The sequence below is a fragment of the Sceloporus undulatus genome, chromosome 7 (assembly GCF_019175285.1).
Source record: "Sceloporus undulatus isolate JIND9_A2432 ecotype Alabama chromosome 7, SceUnd_v1.1, whole genome shotgun sequence".
In the NCBI taxonomy this organism is placed as follows: Eukaryota; Metazoa; Chordata; class Lepidosauria; order Squamata; family Phrynosomatidae; genus Sceloporus; species Sceloporus undulatus.
Window position 1 is genome coordinate 29,694,746 of NC_056528.1, and position 15,660 is coordinate 29,710,405.

The 15,660-nt window shown below is 52.1% G+C and overlaps 1 protein-coding gene across 1 annotated transcript in view; it reads left to right on the forward strand.

Annotated features, from left to right (window-relative positions):
- The first annotated feature begins 335 nt into the window (after positions 1-335).
- The window catches only part of BCR (BCR activator of RhoGEF and GTPase), a 26,487-nt gene continuing 11,162 nt past the window's right edge, over positions 336-15,660 (forward strand). The window contains 9 exon segments of the mRNA XM_042479557.1: positions 336-518; positions 1,732-1,836; positions 1,931-2,116; positions 2,617-2,724; positions 3,740-3,800; positions 3,909-3,961; positions 5,759-5,934; positions 14,944-14,986; positions 14,989-15,056. Coding sequence (XP_042335491.1) covers positions 348-518; positions 1,732-1,836; positions 1,931-2,116; positions 2,617-2,724; positions 3,740-3,800; positions 3,909-3,961; positions 5,759-5,934; positions 14,944-14,986; positions 14,989-15,056 — 971 coding nt within the window. The 5' untranslated portion in view covers positions 336-347.

Sequence of the window (15,660 nt, forward strand, 5' to 3'; positions counted from 1 at the left end):
ATGCTATGTATATAAGAAAGTGATATATATATATATAATATTTAGATTATATATTTTATTTATATATATATATATATTTAAATATTATATAATAAATATGTTATATCTTATTTTATTTATAATAATATTATATACTTACATTTACTTTATTAATATATATATATACACACACACATACATAATAAATATTTATACTATATAGATAGATAGATAGATAGATATAGCGGATATATCTTTTTTTCCCTCATCCCTCCTCGCTCCTTTCCTCAAATCGCTGTCCATTTGCTAGCTTTCTCTTATTATTATGTATGTTAAACATCAACAATCCTCGTCTACGTACGTTCTGCATGATGGTGCCCGCCTACACTTACGATGTGGACCGCGCTGAGGAGCAGCGCAGGCACCAGGAAACGATGCCCTACATCGATGACTCCCCTTCGTCTTCGCCGCACCTTGGCGCCAAAAGCCGGGGAAGCCGAGAGACCCAGTCCTCTGGATCCTTGGAGTCCTCCAAGTCGGTTAGTACCCCTCGAAACATATCTCTTTCTACCATGCAGGAATACAGAGAACGCTAGAGCCATGCAGGAATACATAGAACAGAGGTCGGCAACCCCCGGCCCCACGGAGGCGGCAGGACTGGCCCCAGCCTGGTCCTGCCGCCGATTGCTGCAGATGGCTTCCTCTAGCCCTGCATGCGTCTGCAGGGCCGCGCGGAGGGCTAAATAGGAGGAGTTTCTCCTCCTGGGGCTGGCCGGCCAATGGCTGCTGGCAGGGGGCGGGCTGTTGGAGCTCCAGCCTGCCCGCATTGGCCAATGAGCCTCAAGAGGAGGAGCTCCGCCTCTATTCCTCTATTCCTTGCCTCAAAGCCGTGGGCCGGGCGGGAGGGAGGCGGGGGTCCTCCTGCTCCCTCCTGGGCTCCCTGGGGGCCTTTCCTTCCCCACACCTCTCCTTCCGGAGGGAGGTCTTGCGGAGGAAGGGCCCCTAAGGTAGCCCAGGGCCTGGCGGGCCGGCGTCCTGGGCTCACTGGGAGTCTTTCCTCCGCCAAACCTCTCTCTCCGGAGGGAGGTTTGGCGGAGGAAGGGCCCCTGAGGGGAGGCCTCCAGCGCTGGCGCCCCCAGCCGTCTCTTTTGCCGGCCTCGGACGGGGCCTGGGGCCCCATCAGGGGCTGGCAAAGAGGGGACGCCACCTGCGCTGGCCCCGCCCCTGGAGGGTGGAAACTCCGCCCCCAGCATATGGCTCCGCCCCTGGAGGGTGGAAGCTCCGCCCCGGCACACAGCCCCACCCCCGGAGGGTGGAAGCTCCACCCTGCTTTGGCCCCCCAGTTGTCTGAGGGACAGCAACCTGGCCCCTGGCTCAAAAAGGTTGCCTACCCCTGACATAGAATAACAAGACGGAAGGGGTTACTAATGGTCCTATAGTCCAACCCACTTTCTACCATGCAGGAATACAGTGCTACCTCGGGTTACGAAATTAATTCGTTCCGCCATTCCGTTCGTAACCCGATAATTTCGCAACCCGAAAAGGCTTTCCGTTAGCGCTGGAAAGCCGCTAGCCGTGCTTTGCGTTTGAATTTCGCGCCGAAATAAATTTCGTAACCCGAAAAAAATATCGTAACCCGGAACAGTTTTTTCCAATCTAACTTTTTCGTATCCCGGAAATTTCGTAACGCGATCATTTCGTATCCCGGGGTACCACTGTACATGGAACCCTCTCTACCTTTTCCCTTTCTAGTGTGAAACAGACTTGGAGAAGGGTCTGGAGATGCGGAAGTGGGTCCTTTCAGGGATCCTGGCCAGCGAGGAGACCTACTTGGGACACCTTGAGGCCCTATTGCTGGTAATGGATGGATGGAGAGGGGGCGGATGATGGGTCTCAGCATCATCGCTACCGACGCCGACACTTGAACCCGCGCCTCCTTTCCTCCCTGCAGCCCATGAAGCCCCTGAAGGCGGCGTCCACCACGTCACAACCCGTCCTGACCAGTCAGCAGATAGAGACCATCTTCTTCAAGGTTCCGGAGCTCTACGAAATCCACAAGGACTTCTACGACGCGCTTTTGCCGCGCGTCCAACGCTGGAACCACCAGCAGAGGGTTGGGGACCTCTTCCAGAAACTGGTGAGGACCCTTGACCGCTGCCCTGGTCATCTGGCAGTCAGTCAATACCCCTTGGACATGTCCATTGCTTGCGTGGCCTCTCTAGGAATCTCCAGGTCCTCCAGAGCAACTCTATGGTCATATCTTCCCATAGAATAGCATTGAAGGGCCTACAAATGGCTATGGAAGTGTCCTCTCTAGGAATCTCTAGGTCCTTCAGAACAACTCTGTGGTCATATCTCCCTGTAGAATAACACTGGAGGACCTACAAATGCCTAGAGAAGTGTCTACTGCAACTCTATGGTCATCTTTAACTAAAAGTGGCACTGAAAGGCCTAGAGATTCCTAGAGAGGACGCTCTGCTAGGCCTTTGTAGCTCCTCCGGCGCAGTTTCACGCCGCGCTTTCGTGTTACAAAATGGCTGCCCATCTCTATCCTCTTCGTTATAACCTGCTATCATTCTATTTCTCCGTTCCTTTCTTCCTCTCATTCCTTCCTTTTGTCACCATTCCTTTTTCCAGGCCAGCCAGCTGGGGGTCTACCGCGCTTTCGTGGATAATTACGAAGTCGCCATGGAGACGGCGGAGAAGTGTTGCCAGGCCAACGCTCAGTTCGCCGAAATCTCCGAGGTAACGAGGGTTTAATTCAGGTTTGGCAAAACAATCCTCCCATTCCTCCGTGGGAGTTCTTCCTGCCTTGCTAACAACCTTCGCCACACAGTTTTCGCTCCTCGCGGTGCGTGGTTTTCAAAGAGGAGGGGGACAAAACCCCTCGAAATGTAAACCTTCCCTATTCAAATCCCAAACTCAGTTCCGATCGCGAATCCCAACAACTTCGGCGCTGTTTCTTCGGACCGCGGCACGCGCCGTACACCGCAAGCGAACTTTTATAGTCAAGTTAATGCTGGGACGTTTTATGTGCAAAGAAAAAAATCGCTTCTCACTCGCAAGTTAAAAGAGATAATCTGCGAAAATCACGGATTGGCGCAAAAATTACGAGAGAATTTTTCCCCTCCTTGCTAATTTACGGAGGAATTTTTAATCGGCCCCAATTATTGCTAAGCAATATTTAATCAATCCTAATCAATTAAATTAGGTTACAAAGCAAAATGGAGGGTGAACCCTGGCGCCGCAAAAACGGGTCGGCGCCAAAATTACGAGAGCTTTTTTTCGCCTCCTCACTAATTTACAGGGCATATTGAATCGATCCTAATTAATCAAATTAGGTTAGAAAGCAAAATCGAGGATGAGCGCCATAATTTTTTTTTCCAAACGGCGATCTTTGCGGATCAGCACAAAAATTATGAGTTTTTTTTTTGCTCCTCGCTAATTTACAGCGGAATTTTTAATCGGTCCTAATTATTTCTAAGCAGAATGGAGGGTGAGCCCTGGCACCAAAATTTTTAATTGGATTAAATTAATTAAATCTAAATTAAATAAATCCCCCGTTTTAATTGATTAATTAATCCTCGCGAGGATCGCGAGTCTTTCGCCAGAGGTATTGCACTTCCGACAATTGGGGATCTGCGCCGTGAAAAGTGGGAAATCATTTAAATTAATTAACACGTTATTTATTCAAATTAATTAATTAATTTGCTTATTATTTTTTCATTTTATCCCCGTTTTGTTTGTTTTCCACGTCCAGAATCTAAAAGCGCGGAGCAGCAAGGATTTGAAGGATCAGACGACGAAAAACTCGCTGGAAAGTAAGTATGTCGTCGTCGCCATTTTTGACACCGACGGAAGTCATAGCATTGCAGGAAATGTGCGTTTTTCATGCGTTTTCGACGTGGCTTTCTTCTATTTCCACGCAGCCCTCCTCTACAAGCCGGTGGACCGCGTCACACGCAGCACCCTCGTCCTCCATGTAAGTTGTGCTAAAATACGCAAACGCAAACCGCGGTTGGAAGCAAGGCATGATGGAAACTGTTGTTGTTGTGTTGTTGTTTCAACGACAACAACCGGGAGTAAACAAACACGGCATGTGTTTTAATCCTTCCTTCCCCTTTCTTTCTTCCTCCTTCCTCCTCCTCCCCTTCTTTATTCCTTCCTTCTCTTCTTCCTTCCATCTTTCCTTCTCCCCTTCCTTCTCTTCCTCCCTCCCTCCATTCTATCCCTTCTTTCTCTTCCTACCTCCTGCCTTCATTCCCCTCCTTCCTTATTCTTTCCTTCCTTTACCTTCCTTCTTTTGTCCTTCTTTCCTTTCCTCCCTCCTTCATTCTTTTCCTTCCTTCCTTTTCTTCCCTTCTCTTCCCTTCTATCCCTTCCCTTCCTTCCTTTTCCTTCCTTTCGCTTCTTTCTCCTTCCCTTCCTTTCCCTTCTTTCCTTCCTTTTCTTCCTCCTTTGTCCCCACTTCTTCATTCTCTCCCTTCCTTCTTCCCTTCCTTCTCTCCCTCCTTTCCTTTTCCTTCCTTTTGTCTCCTTCCCTCCCTTCTCCTTCCTTCTTTCCTTCCATCCTTCCCTACTTTCCTTCCTTTTTCCTCCCTACTTCATTCCCTCCGTTTCTTCCTCCCTTCCTCCCTTCTTCCCTCCCTTCCTTCCTTCCTTTTTCCCTCCCTCCCTCTCTGCTTTCCTTCTCTTCCTTCCTTCTGTCTCCTTCCCTCCTTCCTTCCTTCCTTCCCTCCCTCCCTCCTTTCCTTCATTATCCCTTCCTTCATCATCCTTCTCCCCTTCGGGCCTTCCCCCACTAACGTCCCTTTCGTCTTCCTCGCTTTCCTGTCCGTCTTTTCCTCCAGTTTTCCCTCCTTCATGTCATTCCGTTCCCATTCTTCTTTCCCTTTTCTGCCACTACTCCTGCGTTCCTCCCTCGTTCCTTTAGTCCCTCCCTCCTTTCTCTTCCTCAGTCCTTCCTTCCTTCCCCTTTCCCTCTTCCTCACTCCTTCATTGCTTTCTCTTCCTTTCCTTTCATTCCTGCCCTCCCTCCTCCCTCCCTCCCTCTTTTCCTTTGCTTCTCTTCCTTCCTCTCTTTCCTCTTTCCCGCCGCCTGTATTCCCGTCCTTCCTTTCCCACTCCGTCGCTTCCTTTCCTTTCTCCATCCTGCCCTTCCATCCCTCTATCATCCCTCCTTTCCTCGGTCACCTGTTATTTCCACTTCTCTTCTTCCTTCCTTCCTCCCTTATCCTTCCTTCTTCCATTTCACATTCCCTACTAAATCCTTCCTTTTTCCCTCCTATCCTTTCATCCCTCCTTTCTCTCCTCCCTCCCTCCTCTTTCCTTCCAGCCTTCCTTCCTTTCTTTCTCCCTCCCTTTCCCTCTCTGGCTTTCTTCTTCTTCCTCCTTCTTCTTTCCCTCCTTCCTTCCTTTTGCTTCTTCCCTCCCTCCTTCCTTCTTGCTCGCAATCACTTACCTTTCTCTTCTTCCAAGTCCTTCGGCCTCTCCCCTCTCTCTCCTTCGTCCTCCCCTTCCTTCTCTCTCCGTTCCCTTCTCCGCTTCTTTCCCGCCCCTTCTTCCGTCTACCTTCCTGCCTTCCTTCCTTCACTCCCTCCTTCACACCCTCCTCCCTTCTTTCCTTTCCCTCCCTCCCTTCCCTACTTCCTTCTTTGCATCCCTCTCTCCCTTCCTTCTTTCCTCCGTCACTTCCTTCTCTTCTTCCTTCCCTCTCCCTCTCTCTCTCCTTCCTTCCCTCCCTCCCTTCTCTTCTTCCCTCCTTCCATCCTCTTCCTAGGACCTCCTGAAGCACACTCCTTCCTCCCACCCGGACTTCCTGCTCCTCCAGGACGCTCTCCGCATTTCCCAGAACTTCCTCTCCAGCATCAATGAGGAAATCACACCAAGAAGGCAGTCCATGACCGTCCAGAAGGGAGAGGTCAGGACTCGAACCCGGGACACTCCATCGATATTGTTATTATTAAAGGGTTGCAAATAAATGCAAATATTTTACGGCTGATATTTTTTTTGCAAATAGGCAGTAATTATATACATACACACACACACACACTAAATTATGTGTGTGTGTGTGTGTATATATATAATTTATTTTATAATAATATGCAAATAAATATAAAAATATGTAAATAATACATAATTTTATTATATAATATAATATATATGTATTATTTACATATTTATATATTTATTTTCATATTATTATAAATTATATATATATATTATTTATACTTTTGTATTTACTTGCAGTATATATTTATTGCATAGATAAATATAAAATATATAAATAATACACATATATATATATTATTGGCTATATAAGTATAGTATTTATTGCAACTATATATTATAAAATACTAAATACTATATATTTATATATTATTTATATATTTTATATTAATTTACAATAGATGTATATAGATTATAAATATATGTGGCCAGCGCCACCGCGACGTTTGTTGTACAACCCCGCTAATGCGTTGGATGGAGCCGCCATTGGCGTCCGAAAGTTAGTCAGATTTATGGAAGAACGGGAGGGCAGTGTTTTACAAGGGGACCCACGGTGAGGAGGACTTACTTCGTTCCCAACAACAAACCGGTAGGAACGCTGCCCATGCATGCGCAAATTGCGCTGTTCCGCCATCAATATAATGATACTAATTACTATTATTATGAATAAACTGACCCGACCAATCGCACGGCCTATTCTGCAAAAGCCAGTTTCTGTGACGCAGTCGGCGGAGAAAAAGGCCCAATACGATCCTTGGTTGATTTAAAAAAGTTTTAAGCTTCCAATTGCAGGGGAGCTTGTCTTTGCGGTCAGTTGCGCCGTAGTGGTCAGTACACGTCGGACAGAAGGCATGGAAGGGGGATGACCCTTGTGAACCCGGTCAGAACCCCGTTTGTATTTGGGTCGGCACACAGTAATCTCTTTTGGACCCTGTTCTGGTTTGGTGAGATTTCTTTCTCGGGTTTCATGGTTTGGAGTTCGAGTTCTCCCAATCTCCTCTCAGGTATCGCACCTGTCTTCTCATTACCCAGCGGAGTTTTAATTTGATTTAATTAAATTCAAACCCTGCGGGTCAGTGCCGTGACCAGACACTCCCATAACACTATGGCCAATATATGGCCCCATATCTATCTATATATATCTATATATATTTACACCAGTGCGTACATCGGGATCCGAAATTCCCCAGGTACGAAATTTCGGGATACGAAAAAATCCCATAGGAAATCATTGTTCCGGGTTTACGACGTTTTTTCCGGGATACGAAGAACAATTTTTGGTTGCTTTTTTCGGCTTTTTCGCACCGAAAACAAAAACGCGCTGGGCCCCATTAGCCGGCCTATGGGCAATTCGGCTACGAAGCTGGCGGTTACGAAAGCGGGCCCGCGGAACGACAGGACGCAGGGCGGAACCCGGAGGCACCACTGTCGAATAGATATGAGATCTAAGACATGAGATGAGGGTTTAGGGATAGAGATTGAATATAAGAGAGTAATGAGAGAACACAGAATATAATTTATTAGGCGATTCTAGTATTACATGTGGTGGTGTAGCTATATATAGCGAGTATTAGCTTGATTTATAAGTTGCTGTAAATTACAATACAACGTTCTAATATCTATTTTATTGATTATATGTTATATATATATAGCTATAATGATATACAAATAAGCTAATTTATATTTATCTTATATATAAATTATTTTATGTCTATGTATAGGAAGGCATATGAGAGGAGATTAGAGAGAGAGACGATGGAGAGTTGAGAGGGGAGGGAGATACAGGAGAGATGAAAGAGGAGAGGAAGAAAGAGGGGGATATCTATGTAGTGGGATATCTATTATTAATGGACATACGTGATGAATCTATAGAGATTGCCACACAAAAGACATGAATACATAGTTATACGAGATAGAGAGCTAGGATAGATAGATATAGACTATATCTTTATTTTCCCTCATCCCTCCTTCGCTTCATCCCCCTTCCTCAATCGCTGTTCCATTGCTCGTATTTCTTTCTTATTTAGAATTACATCAACATATCATCGTCTACAGAGTCTCCTTCGGCTGGGTGGGGGGCCTGAGGTGCCCGCTACACTTCCGCTGTGGACCGCGCCGAGGAGCAGCGCAGGCAACCCGGGAAACGATGTCCCTAAATCGATGTAGCACTCCCCTTCGTACTTCGCCGCCCCTGTGGCGCCCAACGCCGGGGGAAGCGCGCGAGCCCCAGCTCCTCTGGAATCCTTGGGAGTCGCTCAAGGTCGGTTAGTAAACACCCCTCGAAACATATCTTTTTCTACATCTCTTTCTACCATGCAGGAATACAGAGGAACGCTAGAGCCAGCCGGAATACATAGAACAGAAGGTCGCGCAACCCCCGGCCCACGGGCCTAATCCGGCCCACGGAGGCGTCAGGACTGGAACCAGCCTGGTCCCTGCCGCCGATTTGCTGCAGATGGCGTTCCTCTAGCCGCTGCATGCCCGGGCAGTGGCCGCGCGGAGTAGGCTAAATAGGAGGAGTTTCTCCGCCTGGGGCTGGCGGCCAATGGGCTGCTGGCAGGGGGGGGGGGGCGGGGGCGGGTGTTTGGAAGCTCCAGCCTGCCCGCATTGGCCATGAGGAGCCTCAAGAGGGGGAAGGAGCTCGCCTCTATTCCTCTATTCCTTGGCCTCAAAGCCGTGGGCCGGGCGGGAGGGAGGCGGGGGGGTTCCTCCTGCTCCCTCCTGGGCTCCCTGGGGGCCTTTCCTTCCACACAAACCGTCTCCTTCCGGAGGGAGGGTCTGTAGCGGGGGGGGGGGGGGGGGGGAGGAAGGGCCCGCTAAGGTAGCCCAGGGCCTGGCGGGCCGGCGTCCTGGGCCTCACTGGGAGTCTTTTCCTCCGCCAAACCTCTCGCGCCGGAGGGAGGTTTGGGGGGGGGGCGGAGGAGGGGAGGGAGGGCCCTGAGGGGAGGCCTCCCCAGCGCGGGCGCCCCCCAGCCGTCTCTTTTGCCGGCCTCGGACGGGGCCTGGGGCCCCATCAGGGCTGGCAAAGAGGGGACGCCCACCTGCGTGGCCCCCCGCCCATGGAGGGTGGAAACTCCGCCCCCAAGCTATGTGCTCCGCCCCTGGAGGGTGGAAGCCTCCGTCCCCGGCACACAAGCCCCACCCCCGGAGGGTGGAAGCTCCACCTGCTTTGGCCCCCCAGTTGTCTGAGGGACAAGCAACCTGGCCCTGGCCTCAAAAAGGTTGGCCTACCCCGACATTAGAAAAACAGACGGAAGGGGTTACTAATGGTCCTATATAGTCCAACCCACTTTCTACCAGCAGGAATACAGTGCTACCTGGGTTACGAAGTAATTCGTTCCGCCATTCCGTTCGTAACCCGATAATTTCGCAACCCGAAAAGGCTTTCCGTTAGCGCGAGGAAAGCCGCTAGCCGTGCCTTTGCTTGAAGTTTCGCGCCGAATAATAAATTTCTAAACCCGAAAAAAAACTATCGTAACCGGAACAGTTTTTTTCCAATCTAACTTTTCGTATCGGAAAATTTCGTAACGTGATCATTCATTATCCCGTCACGGGGTACCACTGTACATGGAACCCTCTCCTACCTTTCCCTTTTAGTGTGAAACGACTTGGAGAAGGGTCTGGAGATGCGGAAGTGGGTCCTTTCAGGATCCTGGCCAGCGAGGAGACCTACTTGGGACACCTTGAGGCCCTATTGCTGGTAATGGATGGATGGAGAGGGGGCGGATCGATGGGGTCTCAGCATCATCGCTACCGACGCCGACACTTGAACCCGCGCCTTCCTTTCCTCCCTGCAGCCCATGAAGCCCCTGGAAGGCGGCGGTCCACCACGTCACAACCCGTCCTGACGCAGTCAGCGATAGAGACCATCTTCTTAAGGGTTCCAGGAGCTCTACGAAATCCACAAGGACTTCTCACGACGCGCTTTTGCCGCGCGTCCAACGCTGGAACCACCAGCAGAGGGTTGGGGACCTCTTCCGAAGAAAACTGGTGAGGACCCTTGACCGCTGCCCTGGTCATCTGGCAGTCAGTCAATCACCCTTGGACCTGTCCATTGCTTGCGTGGCCTCTCTAGGGCATCTCCAGGTCTCCAGAGCAACTCGATGGTCATATCTTCCCATAGAATAGCATTGAAGGGCCTACAAATGGCATGGAAGTGTCCTCTCTAGGATATCTAGGTCCTTCAGAACAACTCTGTGGTCATATCTCCCTGTAGAATAACACTGGCAGGGCAGAAAAATGACAGAGAACCGACTAGAGAAGTGTAGACGGAATAAGCTATGGCGAGTTAAACGAAAAGTGGCACGGAAAAATGGAGAGGAGAAATGGCATACGAGCCGATTGCTTTTTGTTTAGATCTCAGGCGAACGCTTTTAAAGAGCGAGTGTGTTGAAAAAGCGAGGAACGCAGTTAACCGAGCGAGAACCGGTGCGAGATAATGTAGGTAGCTTCGGTCGGAACCGTTAATCCTGCGTCCTTACTTTTCCCTTATTTTTCAACAGGCCAGCCAGAGCTGTGGGGTCTTACCGGGCTTTCGTGGATAATTACGAATCGCCTGGAGACGCGAGACGTGTGCCGGCCAACGCTCATTCGCCGAATCTCCGAGGTAACGAGGGTGTTTAATTCAGTTGGCAAACAAACTCCCATTTTCCCCCGGGGAGTTCTTCTGCCCTCGTAAAAACCTCTTCGCACACAGAGTTTTCGCTCCCTCGCGGTGCGTGGTTTTCAAAGAGGAGGGGGGACAAAAACCCCTCGAAATGTAAACCTTCCCTATTCAAATCCCAAACTCAGTTCCGATCGCGAATCCCAACAACTTTGGCGCTTGCTTTCTTCGGACCGCGGCACGCGCCGTACACCGCAAGGCGGAATTTTATAGTCAAGTTAATGCTGGGACGTTTTATGTGCAAAGAAAAAAAATCGCTTCTCACTCGCCAAGTTAAAAGAGATAATCTGGCGAAAAGTCACGGATTGGCGCAAAATTGACGAGAGAATTTTTCCCCTCCTTGCTAATTATACGGAGGAATTTTTAAATCGGCCCCAATTATTGCTAAGCAATATTTAATCAATCCTAATCAATTAAGATGGTTACAAAGCAAAATGGAGGGTGAACCCTGGGCGCCAAAAACGGGTCGGCGCCAAAAAGACGAGAGCTTTTTTTTTTCGCTCCTCCTAATTTACAGGGCTATTGGAATCGATCCTAATAATCAAATTAGGTTAGAAAGCAAAATCGAGGATGAGCGCCATGAATTTTTTTTTTCCAAACGGCGATCTTTGCGGTCGCACAAAAAATTATGAGTTTTTTTTTTTGTGCTCCTCGCCTAATTTACAGCGGAATTTTTATGTCGTCCTAATATTTCTACAGAGAATGGAGGGTGAGCCCTGGCACCAAAAATTTTTAATTGGATTAATTAATAAATCTAAATTAATAGAAATCCCAGTAATGTGATTAGTAAGACCTCGCGAGGGATCGCGAGTCTTTCGCCAGAGGGTGTTGCACTTCCGGACAAGGGGGATCTGCGGCCGTGAAAAGTGGGAAATCATTTAAAAATAACACGTTATTATTCAAATTAATTAATTAATTTGTGCTTATTATTTTTTCATTTTATCCCGTTTTTGTTTGTTTTCCGACCCAGAAATCGAAAAGCGCGGAGCAGCAAGGATTTGAAGGATCAGACGACGAAAAACTCGCTGCGGAAAGTAAGTATGTGTCGTCGCCATTTTGGACACCGAGGAAGTCATAGCAGGCAGGAATGTGCGTTTTCATGCGTTTTCGACGTGGCTTTCTTCTATTTCCACGCAGCCGACAAGCCGGTGGACCGGCAAGTAGCACTACGCGCATCGCCAAGGAGGGTGTGAAAAAAGCAAACGCAAAACCGCGGTGGGGGAAGCAAGGCGGAGGGAAACGGGGTGGGTGGGGGGGGGGGGGAAACGACAAAAAACGTGTGATGGGAAAAAAAAAAAGGACATGTGGGGGGATAGCCGGCAGGACGGCACCGGAGAGGGCGGACGAAGGACAGGCAGAAGCAAAACCGGCCGGGAGGATCGATAGGGTAGAGGGGGCAGTGCACACGAGGGGTACGCGAGCCCAAAAAACGGAAGTGAGCAGCTATCACTCACGCCAGCAGGGTCGAGAACTGTAGGGCGCGTGCCTACCGCCCTTCGCTGCCGGAAGGCCACGCCGTCGGAGGTCGGGCATTCCGGGACCGGCCGGAGGTGGGCCTGGGGCGGGACGACCAGAAAGGGGGAAGTAGCGCGGGGAAGGAGGAAGGGGTGAGGAGGCAAGGTAGTGGCCAGGCAGCCTAGGACTACATGGCAGGCAGGGCGGAGAATGGGCATGGAGCTGCGGGCGAAGGAAAGGAAGTGCAAGGCGTGAAGGCAGGGGGGGACGACGGGGGCACCAATGCGGAAGGCGAGACGTGCCCGGAGGACGGGACGGGAGCGCACGCCGTCGCAGGGGGCAGGGGAAAGGGGGGCGAGTCACGAAAGGAGCCAGACCAACACAGGCCGGGTCGTGCCGGGGACAGACGGCTACTTACGCGACGGGCCTGGGGCACGGGGGACTGCCCGACGGCAGGCACGCAGGGGGCGGCACCCAAGAACAGGCCGAAGCGGTCCGGCACGCAGGCAGGAGGAGGGTGGCTCCGCAAGCCCAGGTAGTAGGCTCGCGTGCGGGGCTCCGGCGCGTCTCAGGCTGTGCCCGGGCGGCGGGGGCGGCCGGGCACCGCAGTGTGGGTTGGTGGGGGGGCCCCGTCTGGCCTTCGGCGGGGGGGTGTTCCCGGGGGGCCGCCCCGCCCCGCCCGCCCCGCCCGACCGACGCCGGGTCCTGGCATGGCGCTCCGGCGGCCGGCACATTCCGGGCCGGCCGCGGCGGCCGGCCCCCACCACTTGACGAAGGGCCGGGCGGCCGGCGCGTGCAGTGCGTGGCTCGCCAGGGCCGCCGGGCCTGCCGGTCTCCGGATGGCGGGCCCGGGCGGCCACGGCGGCTCGGCGGGCTCGCCGCGGGCCGTGGGAGGCCCTGCCCGCCGGCGGCTGCCGCGGCCCGCAGTGCCGGCGGCCGCCGGGCCCGCCGGATCGCCCGCTCGGAGGGCGTCCGGGCCTGGGGCCGGCCGCCCTCCCGCCCTCCGGCGGTCCTGGGCGGCGCGCCGGCCGGCGCGGCCGCGGCCGCCCGGCCCGGGCCTCCGGCCCGGTCGGGCCACGCCTGCCGGCCGGGCCGCCACTCGGCGGCAGCCCGGAGCCCGCCGTGCCGCGGGCACTGGCAGGCGCGGCTGTCGGCCGGCCGCCCCCTCCGCCGGCGCGGCCCGGCCGGCCGTCCGGCCGGCCGGCCAGCCGGTCGCGCGCCCTCCCTCTCGAGGGCCGGGCCGGCGCGTCCGCCCGCCCGGGCCGGCTGGCCTGCGGGGCGCCGGCCGCCGCCGGCTGGCCCGTTTGCCGGTCCCGCCGCCGGCGCGGGCGCCAGCACGGCCGGTCGCGGCGGCCAGCGGACCGGCCCGCGCGGCCTGCCGGCCGCCCTGCCGGCGCGGGCCGGGCCCGGCCGGCGGTCCCGTCCCCGGGCCGTCCGACCGACCTGGGCCGGCTGCCTGCACGACCGCCGGCTACACCCGCCGCCCGGCTGGCCTGGCCCTCGCCCGCCAGCCTTACGGCCGCGGGGCAGCCCGCCGCCGGCCGGCGGGCCTCCGGCCGCCGGCGCGTTGCAGGCCCGCGCCTCGCGCGCGCCGTCCGCCCGCCGTCCCTCCGCGGCGTCCCTCCGGCCTAGCCTCGTCGAGGACCCGCTGAAGCACCACGCCGTCCGCCCACCGGACGTCGCGCCGCCAGGACGCGCGCCCGCAGGGCCCAGAACGTCCTCGCCAGCAGCAATGAGGAAAGCAACACCTAAAAGGCCAGGCATTAGGACGGCCAGAAGGGAGAGGCAGGACGCGCCACCCGGACATCGCCAGCGGAGGGGAGGAGGAACGGGGGGCAAAAAAGGCCAAGGAGGCCGCGCGCCGAGGGGGGGGGGCAAAGAGGCAAGGAAGTAGAGGACTAGACACACTACACACACACTGAACAGGCGGGGGGGCGGGGGGGGAGGAGATATAGGGACGGGGGGAAGACAGAGGCCACAGACAGAGAACACAGAGGGGAAAGTAAGACAGAAGGGGAGGAGATACGAGAAGCGCGAGGGGAGGGACAGGAGGGAGAGTGAGGGTCACGAGAGGAGAAAGGAGACGCGAGAAGTAGGGCAGGGGGGTAGGATCGGGCAGGTAGCGAGGCGAGGGCGATAGAGAATATAGAAACGAGTAGAAAGTCCGCACAGTAGATATCTATGAGGGGCCGATAGACGGAGAGGAGTGAGGGCAACGCGAGCGGAGAAAAAGCCGACAGACGATGATCGGGAGATAGGAGGGAGCGACGGGGAGCTGCAAGGACCAAGATAGGAGGAGAGAGAGCATGATAAAAGCCGAGGTAGTGTATTGATAGTGATGTGGATTTGCAATTCGATATAGATAGCTATTATATAGGTCTATCGAGTTGATCGAGATCGATAGAGATATATCTATAATATTATATGATTCTATGTAGATAGTATTTATATTGCTATTTATTTGCTAAATCGATAATTATACATATATAGATAGTATATGTTTGATCTGTGCAATCTCTCTAGCTATCTATCTAGCTATCTATAATATTACTTTATTGGCAATATATACATTTATCTACATATAAATAATAATATATATATAATATTCTATATATACTATATATATAAGGCTATATAAACGTATAATATATTTTATATTAGCCATTAAAAATAATATATATCTATCTTATATTAATGTATATTTTATCTTCTATATATATATATATGTGTGTGTGTTAAACCTATTTGCCAAAAATGCTTTTTAATTTGTATCGTTGTTATTATAATTTTACTACTATTTTTAATTAATGTCCAATTAACAAAGAATCGCCAGTGAGAAAGACCGCTATCATGGTGGAGCTGGTGGAAGGCGCCCGGGAAACTGCGCCACGGTCTTCCTCTTCACAGACCTCTTCCTGCGGCAAAACTCAAGACGCAGAAGATTCGCGGGGTGCGGGAAAATGGCCAACCGTCCGGGGCATCCCTGGTCCCCTTCAGGAGCGATGTGGCTTTTGAACTCTACAACGCCTCCTCCCCCTTCGTATCAGAAGCAGATGTTTCACTTACGACACGATTCCATCATCCCTTCAATAAATCAGATGTCACTTAGGACTCAACTCCCAGCAATCACCCTCATCCCATCCCCTTGCAAACTCAGGTCATAACCCAAGGGGATCCTGGGAGCTGCTGTTTGGACTACATCTCCTATCATGCTGCGAATTGGCGGTTCTATTGAAGGGAGGATGTAGTAGTTGTATCCCCAGTAACTCAGCAGCTTGTCCTTTAGATCTATAGCTCTACAGTGAGTACCGGGATAGAATTACCCAGGTTAAGAATTTTTCGCGGTCCGAATAAATCCCATTAGTGATTATTGTTTTGGGTTCGAAGGGTTTTTCGGGTTACGAAAAAACCGCGGCGCTTATTTCGCCACCGGGAGGGCAGCAGAGAGCTATTTTTGTCCATTAGCGCCTATGGACTTCGGGCTTACGAAGGTATTTCGGGGGTACGAAATAAACCGCGGAACGATCCAATTAATTTCGTAACCCCGGGTACCA